This window comes from Schistocerca serialis, chromosome 5 (assembly GCF_023864345.2).
Source record: "Schistocerca serialis cubense isolate TAMUIC-IGC-003099 chromosome 5, iqSchSeri2.2, whole genome shotgun sequence".
Lineage (NCBI taxonomy): Eukaryota > Metazoa > Arthropoda > Insecta > Orthoptera > Acrididae > Schistocerca > Schistocerca serialis.
In genome coordinates, this window is record NC_064642.1 from 17,576,680 (window position 1) to 17,593,725 (window position 17,046).

The 17,046-nt window shown below is 40.0% G+C and overlaps 1 protein-coding gene across 1 annotated transcript in view; it reads left to right on the top strand.

Moving 5' to 3' along the window:
• LOC126480804 (sorbitol dehydrogenase-like) overlaps positions 1–17,046 on the top strand; it is an 85,301-nt gene that overhangs the window by 1,557 nt on the left and 66,698 nt on the right. The window contains exon 2 of the mRNA XM_050104124.1: positions 8,806–8,965. Within this exon, the coding sequence (XP_049960081.1) occupies positions 8,806–8,965 (160 nt within the window). The remainder of the gene's footprint in view (positions 1–8,805; positions 8,966–17,046) is intronic.

A 17,046-nucleotide genomic window follows, 5' to 3' on the forward strand; every position in this document is an offset into this window, starting at 1 on the left:
GAGGATGTTCCTTTTTTTTAACTCTGAAAAACACATTCTCCAGTATCCTAATTTTGTTCTGCAGCTCCCACACATTAAAAATTAAACTTAATAGCCATCTGTAACTGGATAACACTACATTTGGTTGTCTCAAAAATATACTGAAGCGCCAAAGAAATTGGTATAGGCATGCATATTCAAATACAGAGATGTGTAAACAGGGAGAATATGGTGCTGTGGTCGGCGATGCCTATATAAGACAACAAGTGTCTGGCACTGTTGTTAGAAAGGTTACTGCTGCTACAACGGCGAGTTATAAAGATTTATGTGAGTTTGAACGTGGTGTTATAGTCGGCGCACGAGCGATGGGAGACAGCATCTCTGAGGTAGCGAGGAAGTGAGGATTTTCCTGTATAACCATTTCATGAGTGTACTGTGAATATCAGGAAATTGGTGAAACATCAAATCTCTGACAGCGTTGCAGCCAGAAAAAGATCCTGCAAGAACGGGACCAACGACGACTGAAGAGAATTGTCCAACATGACAGAAGTGCAACCCTTCCGAAAACTGCTGCAGATTTCAATGCTGGGCCATCAACAAGTACCAGTGTGCAAACCATTCAATGAAACATCATCAATATGGGCTTTTGAAGCCAAAGGCATACTCGTGTACCCTTAATGACTGCACGACAGAAAGCTTTATGCTCCATCTAGGCCCATCAACACCAACATTGGACTGTTTATGACTGGAATCGTGTTGCCTGGTCAGATAAGTCTCAATTCTAATTGTATCGAATGGATGGACATGTATGGGTATGGAGACAACCTCATGAAACCAAGGACCCTGAATGTCAGCAGGGGACTGTTCAAGCTAGTGGAGGCTCTGTAATGGTGTAGGACGTGTGCAGTCAGAGTGATATGGGCTTCTTGATACAACTAGATATGATTCTGACTCGTGACACGTAAGCATCATGTCTGATCACCTGCATCCATTCATGTCCATTGTGCATTCTGCTGGACTTGGGGATTCCAGCAGGACAATGCAACACCCCACACATCAAGAATTTCTACAGAGTGGCTCCAGGAACACTTCCACTGGCCACCAGACTCCCCAGACATGGGCATTATTGAGCATATCTGAGATGCCTTGCAACATGCTGTTCAGAAGAGATCTCTACCCCCTCATACTCTTACGGATATATGGACAGCCCCGAAGGATTCATGGTGTCAGTTCCCTCCAGCACTACTTCAGACATTACTCAAATCCATATCACGTCAAGTTGTGGCATTTCTGTGTGCTCACAGGGGCCATACACGAAATTAGGCAGGTTTACCAGTTTCTTTGGCTCTTCTTCTGTGCAGGTGATGATCTAGCAGTGCCCCAACTCCACCCCCAGTGAAGAGGTACAGCATTTTCAAAATTAGCATTGTTCTTTTCTGACCCTTTTCCTATTGATGACCTGAGGGCACAGGCATCAGTATCAGCTCCCCTCCTCTCATAAGCCTGGTGGCACCAAATCTTTAAATACTAATGATAAAACAATCATACAACCTTATCTAAAACACAACCATATCTAAAACACAAATGGAGAATATCCTACAAACACAAAATACAATAACCATTAATCATTTCCTTTGTCTCAATATATACTGATCTCTTAGTATCTGTACCACCTCCTCCTGCTGCTCATCTTTCCACTCCTTCTTCTTTGCCTCTTTCCTCATTTTCATTAATACCTCTTGTGGAATGGCTTCTGGCAGACCCTAGAATGGTCATATGCCCAACACGTGTGATTGTTGACAGCTGCAGCTTTACATTTAGTGGTGATGTGGTTCCAGTGATATGGTATGGGCCCTGGTACCACATTACAAACTTCTTTGTTTTTGCCTTTCAGAGTTTGTAGGCTTGATAACATGTCTCAGTGGCTCACTTTATACTGAGGTAATGTTTTCACTCGTGGTACTGCCTCTTCCTACTTCTCCAATGCTGCATCTTTCGCCACACTTTCCTCACCATTCTTGCAGATTTTCAGACCAATTCTCCCTTATTGCCTTCTTTCTGGCTAATCATGTCTTGTTCCCATACATCACCTCAAATGACAACAATGTTCTGCTAGTGTGCATTTTGGAGTTGTAAGCTCTCACTGTATGACAGATACATCTCCAATACAATTGGTGTGCAATCACTTAATAACTAAGCATCTACTCAATCACCCGATGAACTCGTTCTGTTCTTCTGTTAGTTTGTGGATGAAGTGGACTAGTTCTCAACTTTTTTTTACTTTAAATAACTGAAGCAAAATTTTCATCAGGTCTGACATGAAGTTCATCCCTTTGTACATAATTATTTTCTCCAGCACCCCAGATGTCAATATCCACCTATTCCACCAGCACGAATGTGACTGCCTATTGCTCTGGCATTGGCACCAACTTGTAAGGAAAATTGTAGTCTTTTATGGTCAGTGCAAAATGATCACCTGTTTGTGTTCAGTTGAATGTTACTAACATGTCCACCTCAATGAAACTAAACAATTCCATTGCTTCTGGGAACCTATGAAATATTAGCTGCTTCTGATTCAAATTTGAATGCTGCGCACATTCCACACAATTTCTGACAAACTGATTGACACCATTCTCCCTTCTCCTACACCAGTACTTTTCTGCCACACTCTGATTCAGTGCCCGGCATTCCCCATGGCCTGACAAGATGTGATCTACATTTCATGTCACACTTCCTGCTGCAACTCTCCTGGCACCACAACCTGTGGTCCTAAGCTTGTTTCTCTACACAATGACCCATCATGCTTGCTAAATCACCGTTGCTTGCTATACTGTCTATATTCATCGTTGGTGCTCTGTGCTGTTTGTCATTCCCAAACTTCCTGACCTAGTGCTTGTACTATGCTATTTTTTCTGGGTAACCTGTCTGCATTTCCGTGCTGCTTCCCTGGTTTATGGATTACTTTGTAGTCAAATTAACTGAGTTTAATGCCCATCTCATTTGTCTATTGTATGAATCCTTCAAACCTAGCAAGTACTTCAAAGTAGGCATGGTCTGTCACTGTTCTGAATTCCTGCTGTACAGGTAACACCGGAAGTATGTTACTATGTACACCAAGCTATGCATTTCCTCTCTATTGTACAATAAGTCCTCTCTGTTCTGTTCAACCATCTTGATGCAAAGGCAATAGGGCAATCCTGAAAATTGACCTCTTGGCTCAATATGCACCCAAGAGCATCTGTTCAACACATTACACGACAATATGAATTCCACCTGAAACTCTGGAAATAGCAACACCGGACTCATTGTCAATACCTTTTTTAACTCGAAAAATGCTCCTGACATTTCTTTGACCATATAAACTTAACACCCTTCTTCAACAACTGTGTAAGCGGTCATGCTATACCTGCAGAGCCCTTCATGGACTTCCTCCAATAATTTGCAAGACCCAGAAAAGATTACAACTCCCTGGTTGTTCCCAGTACTGGAAAATCTTGCACTGCTTGCACTAATCTAGGCTCAGTTATTATACCATCCTTACTAATCACATAAATAGTTGATTTCTTTTAATGTAAAGTGTCATTTCTCAGTACTTAGTGTCAAATGAGCTGCTTGAACCTCTCAAATACTACAGTCAGTAGTAGCCTATTCTCCTGCATATTCCTCAAAAAGACAATTATGTCATGGAAATATGCCAGACACTAATGTGGTCTTAATTCCTTCAACACCCTGTCAAAACTTCCAAGAGATTTCCTTCTGGTGTGTGTATAAAATATGACGACATGGAAATAGGAGAAGTTGAGAGTGTAAAATTCTTGGGATCACAACTTGATAATAAATTCAGTTGGGAGCAACATACTAACGAACTGCTAAAGTGCCTAAACAAGTCTGTGTTTGCAATGCGAATGATGTCAGACACAGGAGATATAAATATAAAAAAAACTGGCATATTTTGCTTATTTTCACTCCATTATGTCATATGGTATCATACTTTTATATTTTATATATTTTGGGGTAACTCCACAAACAAAGAAAAAACTTTTAGAGTACAGAAGTGTATAATAAGAGTAATGAGTAGTGTAAATCCAAGAACATCATGTCGAAACCTATTCAAAGAGTTGGGCATATTAACCACAGCTTCTCAGTATATTTGTTTATTTCAGTATATTTGTTTATTTCAGTATATTTGTTTATTTCAGTGAAACTCAAACTTGGTGGTTGGGGGATTGGTACAACACCCTGAGTCCTCCTTGGTCCCCATCCACCCTGTACAGGATGCCTAGATTACCACTGACATGCTGCTTACAGTCAATTGGACAAGTAATGACAGATCTTGCACACTTTCTGCAGAGGAGACAGGATCTACAGGAGGGGATATTACCTCTGGTACAGGTATCACAGGTACACGACTCGAAGGAGCTCTTCCAACATACCAATTTGCAGCATCTGCAAATCGTTTGACAGTAGTCTGGGTGATTTCCAGCTGCTTATGAACGTCTGTCAACTCATCCCATGTTTGAAAATATTCACAGTGGGGCTGCATTTTGGGTAGTGAAATGTATTACAAGCCAGTGAATAAATAACTTTATATTATAACACTGCTGAATATCTTTTAATGTGTTAAGCTAAACAGCTGCCATTTCCCTATTAGAATTGGAGCAAATATGCAAAACAAGATTTCTATTAAGCCAACACAAAAACCTGAGGTAAAAACAACTAGTTTCCTATTTTTATGTTGATTATAGTTGTTGTGGTCTACAGTCGAGAGACTGGTTTGATGCAGCTCTCCATGTTACTCTATCCTGTGCAAGATTTTTCATCTCCCAGTACCTACTGCAACCTACATCCTTCTGAATCTGCTTGGTGTACTCATCTCTTGGTGTCCCTCTATGATTTTTACCCTCCACGCTGCCCTCCAATGCTAAATTTGTGATCCCTTGATGCCTCAGAACATGTCCTACCAACCAGTCCCATCTTCTTGTCGAGTTGTGCCACCATCTCTTCTTCTCCCCAATTCTATTCAATACCTCCTCATTAGTTATGTGATCTACCCATCTAATCTTCAGCATTCCTCTGTAGCATCACATTTCGAAAGCTTCTATTCTCTTCTTGTCTAAACTATTTATTGTCCACGTTTCACTTCCATACATGGCTACACTCCACACAAATACTTTCAGAAACGACTTCCTGACACTTAAATCTATACTCGATGTTAACAAATTTCTCTTCTTCAGAAATGCTTTTCTTGCCATTGCCAGTCTACATTTTATATCCTCTCTACTTCGACCAGCATCAGTTATTTTGCTCCCCAAATAGCAAAACTCATTTAATACTTTAAGCATCTCATTTCCTAATCTAATACCCTCAGCATCACCTGATTTAATTCGACTACATTCCATTATCCTCATTTTGTTGTTGATGTTCATTTTATATCCTCCTTTCAAGACACTGTCCATTCCGTTCATCTTCTCCTCCAGGTTCTTTGCTGTCTCTGACAGAATTGCAATGTCATCGGCGAACCTCAAAGTTTTAATTTCTTCTCCATGGATTGTAATTCCTACTCCGAATTATTCGTTTGTTTCCTCTACTGCTAGCTCAATATACAGATTGAATAACATTGGGGATAGGCTACAACCCTGTCTCACTCCCTTCCCAACCACAGCTTCCCTGTCATGCTCCTCGACTCTTATAACCTTATAACTGCCATCTGGTTTCTGTACAAATTGTAAATAGCCTTTCGCTCCCTCTATTTGACCCCTGCCACCTTCAGAATTTGAAAGAGAGTATTCCAGTCAACATTATCGAAAGCTTTCTCTAAGTCTACAAATGCTAGAAATGTTGGTTTGCCTTTCATTAATCTATTTTCTAAGATAAGTCGAAGGGTCAGTATTGCCTCATGTGTTCCAACATTTCTACGGAATCCAAACTGATCTTCCCCGAGGTCCGTTTTGATCAGTTTTTCCATTCATCTGTAAAGAATTCATGTTAGTATTTTGCAGCAGTGGCTTATTAAACTGATAGTTCGGTAATTTTCACATCTGTCAACACCTGCTTTCTTTGGGATTGGAATTATTATATTCTTCTCGAAGTCTGAGGGTATTTCGCCTGTCTCATACATCTTGCTCACCAGATGGTAGAGTTTTGTTAGACCTGACTCTCCCAAGGCTGTAAGTAGTTCTAATGGAATGTTGTCTACACCTGGGGCCTTGTTTTGACTTAGGTCTTTCAGAGCTCTGTCAAACTCTTCACATAGTATCATATCTCCTACTTCATCTTCATCTACATTCTCTTCCATTTCTATAGTATTGTCCTCAAGAACATCGCCCTTGTATAGATCCGCTATATACTCCTTCCATCTTTCTGCTTTCCGTTCTTTGCTTAGAATCGGGTTTCCATCTGAGCTCTTGATATTCATGCAAGTGGTTCTCTTTCTTCCAAAGGTCTCTTTAATTTTCCTGTAGGCAGTATATATCTTAACCCTAGTGATATGTGCCTCTACATCCTTACATTTGTCCTATAGTCATCTCTGCTTAGCCATTGTGCACTTCCTGTCGATCTCATTTTTGAGACGTTTGTATTCCTTTTTGCCTGCTTCATTTACTGCATTTTGATATTTTCTCCTTTCGTCAATTAAATTCAATATTTCTTCTGTTATCCAAGGATTTCTACTAGCCCTCATCTTTTTACCTACTTGATCCTCTGCTGCCTTCACTACTTCATCCCCCAGAGCTACCCATTCTTCTTCTACTGTATTTCTTTCCCCCATTCTAGTCAATTGTTCCCCTATGCTCTCCCTGAAACTCTGTACAACCACTGGTTTAGTCAGTTTATCCAGGTTCCATCTCCTTAAATTACCACATTTTTTCAGTTTCTTCAGTTTTAATCTACAGTTCATAACAGATAGATTGTGGTCAGAGTCCACATCTGCCCCTGGAAATGTCTTACAATTTAAAACCTGGTTCCTAAATCTCTGTCTTACCATTATATAATCTATCTGAAACCTGTCAGTATCTCCAGGCATCTTCCATGTATACAACCTTCTTTTATGATTCTTGAACCAAGTGTTAGCTATGATTAAGTTGTGCTCTCTGCAAATTCTACCAGGCGGCTTCCTCTTTCATTTCTTACCCCCAATCCATATTAACCTACTACATTTCCTTATCTCCCTTGTCCTACTGATGAATTCCAGTTACCCATGACTATTAAATTTTCGTCTCCCTTCACTATCTGAATAATTTCTTTTATTTCACCACACATTTCTTCAATTTCTTCGTCATCTGCAGAGCTTGTTGGCATGTAAACTTGTACTACTGTGGTAGGCGTGGGCTTCATATCTATCTTGGCCACAATAATGCGTTCACTTTGCTGTTTGTAGTAGCTTACCCGCATTCATATTTTCCTATTCATTATTAAACCTACTCCCACATTACCCCTATTTGATTTTGTATTTATAACCCTGTATTCACCTGACCAGAAGTCTTGTCCCTCCTGCCACCAAACTTCACTAATTCCCACTATATTTAACTTTAAACTATCCATTTCCCTTTTTCAATTTTCTAACTTACCTGCCTGATTAAGGGATCTGACATTCCACGCTCCGATCCGTAGAACACCAGTTTTCTTTCTCCTGATAACAATGTCCTCGTGAGTAGTCTCCACCCAGAGATCCAAATGGGGGACTATTTTACCTCCAGAATATTTTACCCACGAGGATGCCATCATGATTTCTGCTTAAATCTGCATGCCCTTGGGAAAAATTATGCCTGTAGTTTCCCCTTGCTTTCATCCGTTCCCAGTACCAGCACAGCAAGTCCATTTTGGTTAGTGTTACAGGCCAGTGAATTATCCAGACTGTTACCCCTGCAACTATTGAAAAGGCTGCTGCCCCTCTTCAGGAACAACACATTTGTCTGGCCTCTCAACAGATACCCCTCCGTTGTGGTTGCACCTACGGTACGGCTATCTGTATCGCTAAGGGACGCAAGCCTCCCCACCAACGGCAACATCCATGGTTATATTCGTTAGCAATCTCAAAAACAGAGTTAATTTATGAGATATTCAGATAAACGTAGGGCTACTCCTCTTTGAGGGAAAACTAGATGTAACACAATATTTTAGTTAGAAAATCTGCTACAATAACTATATCAGAAACACTGATTTACTACATTATTAGTCACAGATTATGCAAAGGAAAAATTCTCAGAAACGTATGTTTATTTGTTGCTGGTGTACAATGAATTTCAGGGATGATGTATTCTTTGGCAGATCTGTGAACCATGAACGCTAATTTGCTACAAAATTAATTATGTATCCAAAACACCTGTACTGATAACTCACGAATATCTAGTTTTGTAAGCATCCAAAAATTCTCAAAATAACCTGTTTCTCATGTAATTGTACAATGAAATTAGAGTGTCATTGTTTTTAACAAGGACAGACCTACTGCTCTTAAGAATTTTGAAAGAGCACAATTATGTTTAAGTGTACAATTAATAATAACAGTACAAGTTTACACTTACAAATGTTCAAAATTCCACAATATATCACAATACATAAGGGTACTGATACATCAGTGGAAGATTACACAGAAATTATGTGAACAAAAAAGTATGTGAATATAGAACTCTAAATCAGCACATGATTTTGTACACAAACACATCACACAGAAACCACAGCCTTTGATAAAATGATTACTGGACTGAAGTGGCCAGTACATATCGCAACTCTCCCCACACTGCCTGCACGTTGTGACTTTGACCCATTTGGCACAGCCAAAAGGCACATGTGTGGGCGCAGGTCTATAGCAGTGCGTGCTTCTGTTGGCAGGTGATCGGGTGGCGCTGGAGCCTGGAGTACCGTGTCGGCAGTGCACACTGTGCCTCACGGGTCGCTACAACCTCTGCCGTGATGTGCGCTTCTGTGCTTGCCCACCAACACACGGTGCACTCACTGGTTTCTTCGCACATGCAGCTGATTACTGTTACAAGTAACTTTTTTTAAATCTTCAATAATAATCTAATCCCCAAATTGGGAACAGACTGTTGAGCCCATATTGCTGTTCTTCAGCCCAACTTAATTTGAAATGAAAAATAAATTTACACAATTAAAATAAGTAAAATGATGAGTTTAAGGTACAATAAAAGATTATTAATATTAATGAGTTTCTTGTAAAATAATGGTATAATGGTTAGAATGGTGTGGATGTAGCTTTTATGAAGTTGATGTTTCTAGAGAGCAGATTATCAGTATTATTATGTATGATTGTGAGCATGAGAAAGTGAGATTTTGGCTGTTGCAGTAGAAAGTGGATTGGGATATTAATGCTACGATCCAAGGCAAGGACAGGGAAAGGGGGTGTTTGGATGAAGTCGTCAGTTGCTTTGCTGGATTCATTCATTCATTCATTTATTGTGTTCCATAAATCCCATCAAAGAGGAGAACCTGATGAGACATGGAATGCGTCACGGTATCATTAGCAAAAGACAAGCAAATCATACTAACTTAATCTGTCAGTGCATCAACACTGATCTACAGCATTCAGAACTTGTCTCAAGAAATCAAAGACAGCTCTTTCAGAAGATTTATTCTCCACAAAACCATCTGATTGGAAACTAGTTTCTTTTTTTATTTTTACACAAAAAGGTACATCAAATGTCATGCATTAGTATTTTAAAGAAATCTAGATAACAGTGGGGCTGACCTATAGTTTTGTGTCTTTCTGGGAAGTGTCCCTACTATTGATTGTTTTAAGTTTATTGCGTATACTCCAGGACTGACAGCCCTCCTCTGTGAACTTTAAATATGGTAATAGAAAGCTCTGGAAGAGAGTCAATAATTTTGAAGCAAAGATAACAACTCACTTAATGGTAGAAGTGCAGTTTCATTGACAGGCACATGGAGAAAATTTCCAGAGAGAGAGAGAGAGAGAGAGAGAGAGAGGGGGGGGGGGGGCTGATGAATACATAGCATAGTAGTGTAGCTGCAAAAGGGATTTGTATGAAAACCCATACTTTCCAGTCTTCTATATGAACTTGTCAATGACTCACTGCCTATACTGTTCAGTGAGTTGTTACCTTTGCTCACAAATTATTTCCTTGAGCTTTATTTATTTATCATATGATGACAGGAGAAATACTAGATAACTATTCACAAAAAATATATACTTTTCTACACACATGCATACAATCTCTAGTTCATAATAAATTCATAGCTCTAAGTCCAGATTTGAAAACCAGTCTGGAGCTTCTGCAGACAAATCAGGAAGATCTTCCATTGTCATTTTGAATGCTCTGAAAGGACATTCAAATGTTATACAATGCACCATTCACTGCTCTTTGCTGCAGTCACATTTGGGTGAGGACTTCAATCCTCATTTGTGCAGCAATGTTCCACGTCAGTCCTGGTCAATTATGATCAGATTCAGTACATTCCATTGTCATTGGGGTAGATGACAACCTGTTAGTCACTTCTAGGGTATTTTAAATAGCTGATGATGCTTCAAGGAATTTTGCTCCTACCATTGATTGTTCCAGGCATCTGACATGTTGAAATGAATGTCCCCGAAGCTGACTGCTATCGCCATGATGGTTTTCTACACCTTATAACATTATGGATATGATATCAGCAGATTCAGTAAAACTTTCTAGTTCACCTTTACAAACTGTTCATACAATATTTCAACAAATAACATCTGCAGACACCCTATAAGTTCTATATACATGAAATATAATACAGATTTTACAGTTGCTTACAACCGAAATATAACACAGATTTTATAGCTTATTGAAAATTATCTTCACTGTAGGCTTACAACCAAATTTGAAACTACACAGTTATCAAGAAAACAAAAATTTTGAGACACACAAAATGCATTTTACATGTAAACAAACCACTGTGTGCTAAAATCATAGAAATAGCCATGTTCATTTCAATAATCAATCAAAAGATGAAACTTGCAAAAAGTGCAATAATGTTAAATTATTAATTAAATTTCCTTTTGGAACTTTATACCTCTTCTGAACACTTAGGAGACAGAGATACTGAAATACTTAAGATTTGTCAGTTCTATCCCAAATAGAAAATAACCAAATATGAAATACAAAAATTGCATTGTAATTTTGAATTCAAAAGTATAGTTGATTCACAAAACTGTTCACACCAAAATTACTTTTATTATTTGTAAATCCTAATAGGGAACATAAAACAGATACATGTTCATACAAAAACACAAAACTGCAAAACACTTGTATGGCAATCAGAGTGGTAAAGACATCCAAATCAAATTAAGTATACTATTGTCAACACAATATAAACATCATGTTCCCATAAATAATTACCATTAGTTACCCTAAGCATTATTCTTGACCTGTATGTTTCACATTTTTCTAAGTTTTGTAATGGTATTAACTTGTGTCAAAACCGTATAAACAGACACCAGAATAATATCTCCAGCATGAATCTGGAGATTTTATGAGGTCTTTGATGTATCAATGTAGATGATGGAGTCGGTTGTCAGGGATTCTAGCAAGAGGATATGTGTCGAGTGTCGCTTCACAAACTGTTGTCATCACTGATATATCAAATTTAAACTTCTGGTAGGAAGTGATATCATGGTCAAGATTACTTATTTAAAGACAAACATCAACCTGCTGCCAGAACCTATTTTTACAAGCTTACACAAGAAGAAGAAGAAGAAGAAGAAGAAGAAGACTGAAAGACTATCATCAAAACTTCAACATCAGAAAGCTAAATACAATCAACTCAGCTATGCCTTCTTCACTTTGTCCAAATTTAGATATTTTAGGGTACAAGTTGAGTGCTAGAATTTGGTCTTACCCAAAAGGTATTAGGACAGGTGTATGAAGTGACATTAGAGCCTCAATCACTGGGGTTCCGATAATGAAATTTCTGATTGAATTGGTACACACACACACACACACACACACACACACACACACACACACACTCTTCTCCACATGTTCAGCAATGAGTGTAATCTTACGGATGGTGGTGGAATACTGTTAAGAACCGGCAGCCAGCACATGTTTGTGCCTGACCTTTGTGTCGTGACATTGCATTTTAAGAACTGGTAGCCTGCATGTGCTTGTAATTGAGTTCTCTGAAATGACTTTATATGGGACACCACTTGGATGACAGGGTGTTTTATTTTTTAGTTTACTGATTACATTTCTTACTTCTCTTATAGTCACTGGATATGGAAGCATGATATTTTCATTTCTGGGAACTTGCACATCATAATTTTTGTTACAATGGTCTTTAATTAAGTGTTGTGCAATATTTTTATGCTCTTCATTAAATTTGTAAGCAATCTGAACATCTTCTACAATTGTTCTTCCTTGACTCTTTATGGTAAATTTATTGTGTCTTACTTTATTCTGCCCACATTATTATTTCCAGTATGCCACTGGATTATGTAGAGTGAGGTCTGGGTGAATAATGTGTAGAATGACATTTCAAAGATACATTTGATAAACTGGAATAATTTTTTAAAGTGAAGTTGTGGGAAACACCAGTTACAGACAGCAAGTGAAGAGACTTAATTATTCTTCAGCTGACCAGCAGAGTGATGTTTAGTTGTTTATTCTTTGCAAGCACGTTCTTGAAATAGTTCTCCATATATCGGTTGTCGAGTGATAATTTGTTATTGTAGTCAATAAAATAAATAGCTATCGGGTAGTATTCTGTGAGTTTTTGCTTTGTAGACTACATTATGAGCAATACCTATAAAATAGTGACCTCGAAAGCGCAAAAGAAAACAGCAAATTCAAGCATGGCACAGAATGAGATGGTGACTTTGCATTATGACAATGGTCAAGACCGGGAGGAATACCAACTTTGATGCTTGCAAGAGGAGCTGGAGAAACAGATTAGGAACTTGCAGGTGCAAGCTGCATCGTGTAGACACAGACAGCTGCATAAAGAAGCAGCATAGGCAACAGACAATTGAACTGAACGTTCATCAAGTCAAGTGCCGAAGTTGTTGCCAGAGACACCTGTACCTCGGTTCACAATGTTAGAACTAGTGTTCACACAGAACATCACCACAAACAACTATACAAAGTTTGCAGTAGTAGTTTATAGCCCAGACGGTCAAGCAGTGGAGGCAGTATCAGACTTTGTTTTGAGGCCTCATACACGAGATCGATATCAACATTTGAGAGACATGGTGATCCAGTGCATGAACATTAGATAAACAGATGAAGCAGGTCCTACAGTTCAAAAGCATTGGTGACAGGATGGCTTCCAAATTCTGGTGGCACCTGCAGAGTACTGCGGAGGAGGCAGCAGTGTCACGTGAGGTGCTTCAGCATGTATGGCTCAAACAGTGGAAACAGCAGCAGTCACTTGAGGGAAAGACATTATTTCTGTTCTCTCAGTCGCTGACAAAGTGCACACAGGAGTGGGGCAAGCAAGCACCTCAGCAGTAACACAGGTAGCTGACAACTGCAAAACAGCAGAAGCTGTGGCTACACCACAGGAGCCAAAGAGGTCTGCCGACGAGCAGCTCCGTAGTCTACAGCTACAGCACTGCTAAAATAATTATCAGTGCTGCAATTGAACAAATGAGACAATGTGTGGGGCAGTAAAATAAAGAGACGTCCAACCAACAAATAGAAGGAAAGGCCAGAGGGATGACATGATAGAGTATGTTGGTACCAAAAAAGATTTGGTGTGTGGGCTATGAGATGCACAATCCCATACGCATGCCCAAATGTCCCTAGTGCCTTGCAGTAGATGCAGGAGTCACTGTAGCTTCACAAGTGTGTCAGAGTTGATATGAAGGGACGGACATTATGTCCACAGACAGCGATGGTGGAGTGATACGAGACAGCAGGGAAGCCGGGATGTGACACTCGAGATTGGCTCAGTTATGAGAGAGAATCTTTCCATGCTCACATTGTTGTGACACATGTTTGTGACAGACAGAAAGTCAAATTTATATTACATGGTCGACTCAGGGTTGAGTGTTGCACAGTGCAATCTGAATCAGAAAGAGGTGGTGAGTGCAGCACTCCACCAACTTCCGCCAACAACTCGCCTATTGTGACTTATAGTGAACAGAAGGCAACAGTAGACATAGGTTTCAGCAAGGTTTTTAGATGGTGATTTGTGCTGGCTTATGTGCACAAACTGATTCTAGATACAGATTTCATTCACCACCGTGGACTGGGATTATAGCTGAGCGCAGAACGAGTTTGCTGGAGCAGTGAGATGATAACAGACACAATAGGCTAAAGTATGAGCAATGCAGTTCCTTTATCTACTTAAAGTTAAACTTGAAACAGGACAGCAGATACTGCACCCCACAGTGCACCACATCAAGACCAATCAGTCTCCCAGTGACTGAGAAGACTAGTCCTGCCTGTTTTGCAGAGGCAAAATCAGAATTTGGCAAAATGTTCCAGGCAGGCATTTGTAAGAAGATTGGATGTCCCATGGGACCTGTGGAGATTATGGACTCGGAATGCACGATCAGTACCTGGCTGTTATCCCACAACTAACTTGTGAGGGTTTATGAACATTTTAGTGGGTACAGTCTGCAGCATGATAGACTGTATGAAGGCAGACAACCAGATTCTGGTAGCTGAAGAGGGCATCCCCAAGACAGCTGTGAAAACACCTTTTGGTCCATCTGAACATATTCACATGCCCTTTTGACTGAAAAATGCAGCCCAGAACTCTAAAAGATTGGTAGATGAAGCACTGAGGGGGCTGGATTTCTACTTTGTATGTCTGGATGATATTTTGATATTTTCACATACAGCAGAGTTAAACAATGAGCACCTTAAAGCAATATTTGACAGGATAAAGAAATCTGGGCTAGTGATGAACAAAGCAGAGTGTGTTCTTTGCCAGAGTCAAGGGAATTTTCTCGAATGCATGCCATTAGCAGCTGGAATCTGTCACTTCAAGGAGAAGGTGGAAGCTTTACAGAACATTCCTAAGCTGACAAGTTATCAGCAGTTATGAAGATTTCTCAGGACTGCCAACTTTATAGATGCCATCTGCTGGGGGCAGCAGAGATGCAGGTGCCACTGACAGAGGCATTTGCAGGTACCTACACACTGGGCAAGCAGCCTGTACCATGGACACCACATACAGCAGGCTTTTGAAAAGGTAAGAGCTAGTTCACAAGTAGCAGTACTGGTGTCTTGCCCAGTTCATATTGCAACATTGGCGATTGGCATAGATGCCAAGCCAACTGGCTACTGCTGCAGCACTCCATCAAAACATGGAGGACAGCTGGAATCCTTTAGGGTTTTTCTCCTAAATGCTGTGAACCTTGGCCATTTATGATCTACATTGATTGTAAGCCAATGATGTTTGCTTTCTGTGGAGTGAATGAGGGGTGTTCTCCTCAGCAATTCCACCAAATAGAATTTATCAGAAAATTTACTACTAATACAAGGCACATTAAAGACTCAGAGGCACATAGTGGCAGACTTATTCTCAAGGATCACTGCAATTTTTGCCATGATAAAACATGACCAACTGAGAGTGGAACAAGCCACAGAAAAACAGCTACAACAGTCGTTACAAAGCAACCCAACATCCCATAAGCTCAAGCAAGTGTGATTGCTAAGCAGAAAGACTTAATTTGGTGCAATGTGTCAAAGATCCAGCCTAGACTGCTTGTGACTCGATCTGTGAGAAAGTCAGTTTTTGACAGCATCCACAACCTCGAACACCCCAGTGCAAACACCACTGTTGAGCTGATGAGGGAGAAATTTGTATGGTTAGATACAAAGAAAACAATCAATTACTGATAAAATTATTTAACTGGATAGATAAAAAATCTACTCACTAAGCAGCCGCAGAACACACACATAAAAGACTGTTGTGAATGGCAAGCTTTCAGAGCCAGTGTCTCCTTCTTCGGGCAGAAGGGTTGAAGGGGAAGGAAGAAGGGTGGAGGAAAAGGATTGAAGAGGTCTAGGAAAAGGGGAAGATTCTGGGAAAATAGCCCAGAACCACAGTAGACTTACTGTATGGGACTTTTTTTTCGTAGCTTTTCTTCTATATTTTCCATCCTTTACTTATTATTTTTTGCCACTCTCACAATTTTTAACTCTCCAAACTGTCCTCTCTTGCCATGATGAATCCCATCTCATATTACACCCCTTCCTTTCGACAACATGCCTTTGCGCTATCAAAACTAAGGTCCCACATTCTGTTTCTTGAAACCTGCTTGTCCCTTGGAGTTACTCCAAAAGGCCTAACATTGAAAGCCCCTATTTCTGGATGCAGTCCTATCCTTCACCAGGCTCTTTTACAGTTTCAAATACAGCAATCTCTCTAATCTGTGACCTATATGCCTCATCATCAAATTTCCACTCTACCAGACTTCTCTCTTTCTACATAATCCTGCAGTTATCTGCCCCTCATGTTTCCTTGAATGGTATCATTTGCCACGCCAACTTCAAACTGCAACAACATGCCAGACTTCACCTTAAAAAGCTATCCAATCTTCTCCTAAACTACCTGAACAGTGGTATTTCCCTTCCTGTCCCTCTGCAGCTCACTAAAGAGCCACACCATCAATCACCACTTCTCTACTACAAACCAAGCTTAGCCAACCTCCTTAATATCCCACAGAATTCACCACTGCCTCCCAGACCAAGAATAGCCCATAATACCCAGTCAAAACAGTACAGTGTCCTTAACCTCCAATATAAAGCACTCTCCTCTCCTGAATTATCTGTATTATCTAAGGGCCTCACTTTCAGCCATAAACCTGCAATTGATCATGCTGCTTTGGTGAAGGACCTCCTGTCCTCCACAAGTAATATCCATTGAAAATATCACTTTTCAACCCAACCCCAAAACTTTCCCAATAGCAAATCTGACATTCAACCCTGCCTTGAACAGCTCAGACCATGATCCCAACTTGATCAACCACCATTACCTCAAAATCATCCCTTAGAAGACTTAGAAGAATTCCTCACATCAAGCATTGCCTCACAACCCTTCCTCAGGTTCCTACAACATGACCCTAACCTGTCCTCTGCGGAGCTTCTGGCTCTACATTTCCTAAAAACTGATGAC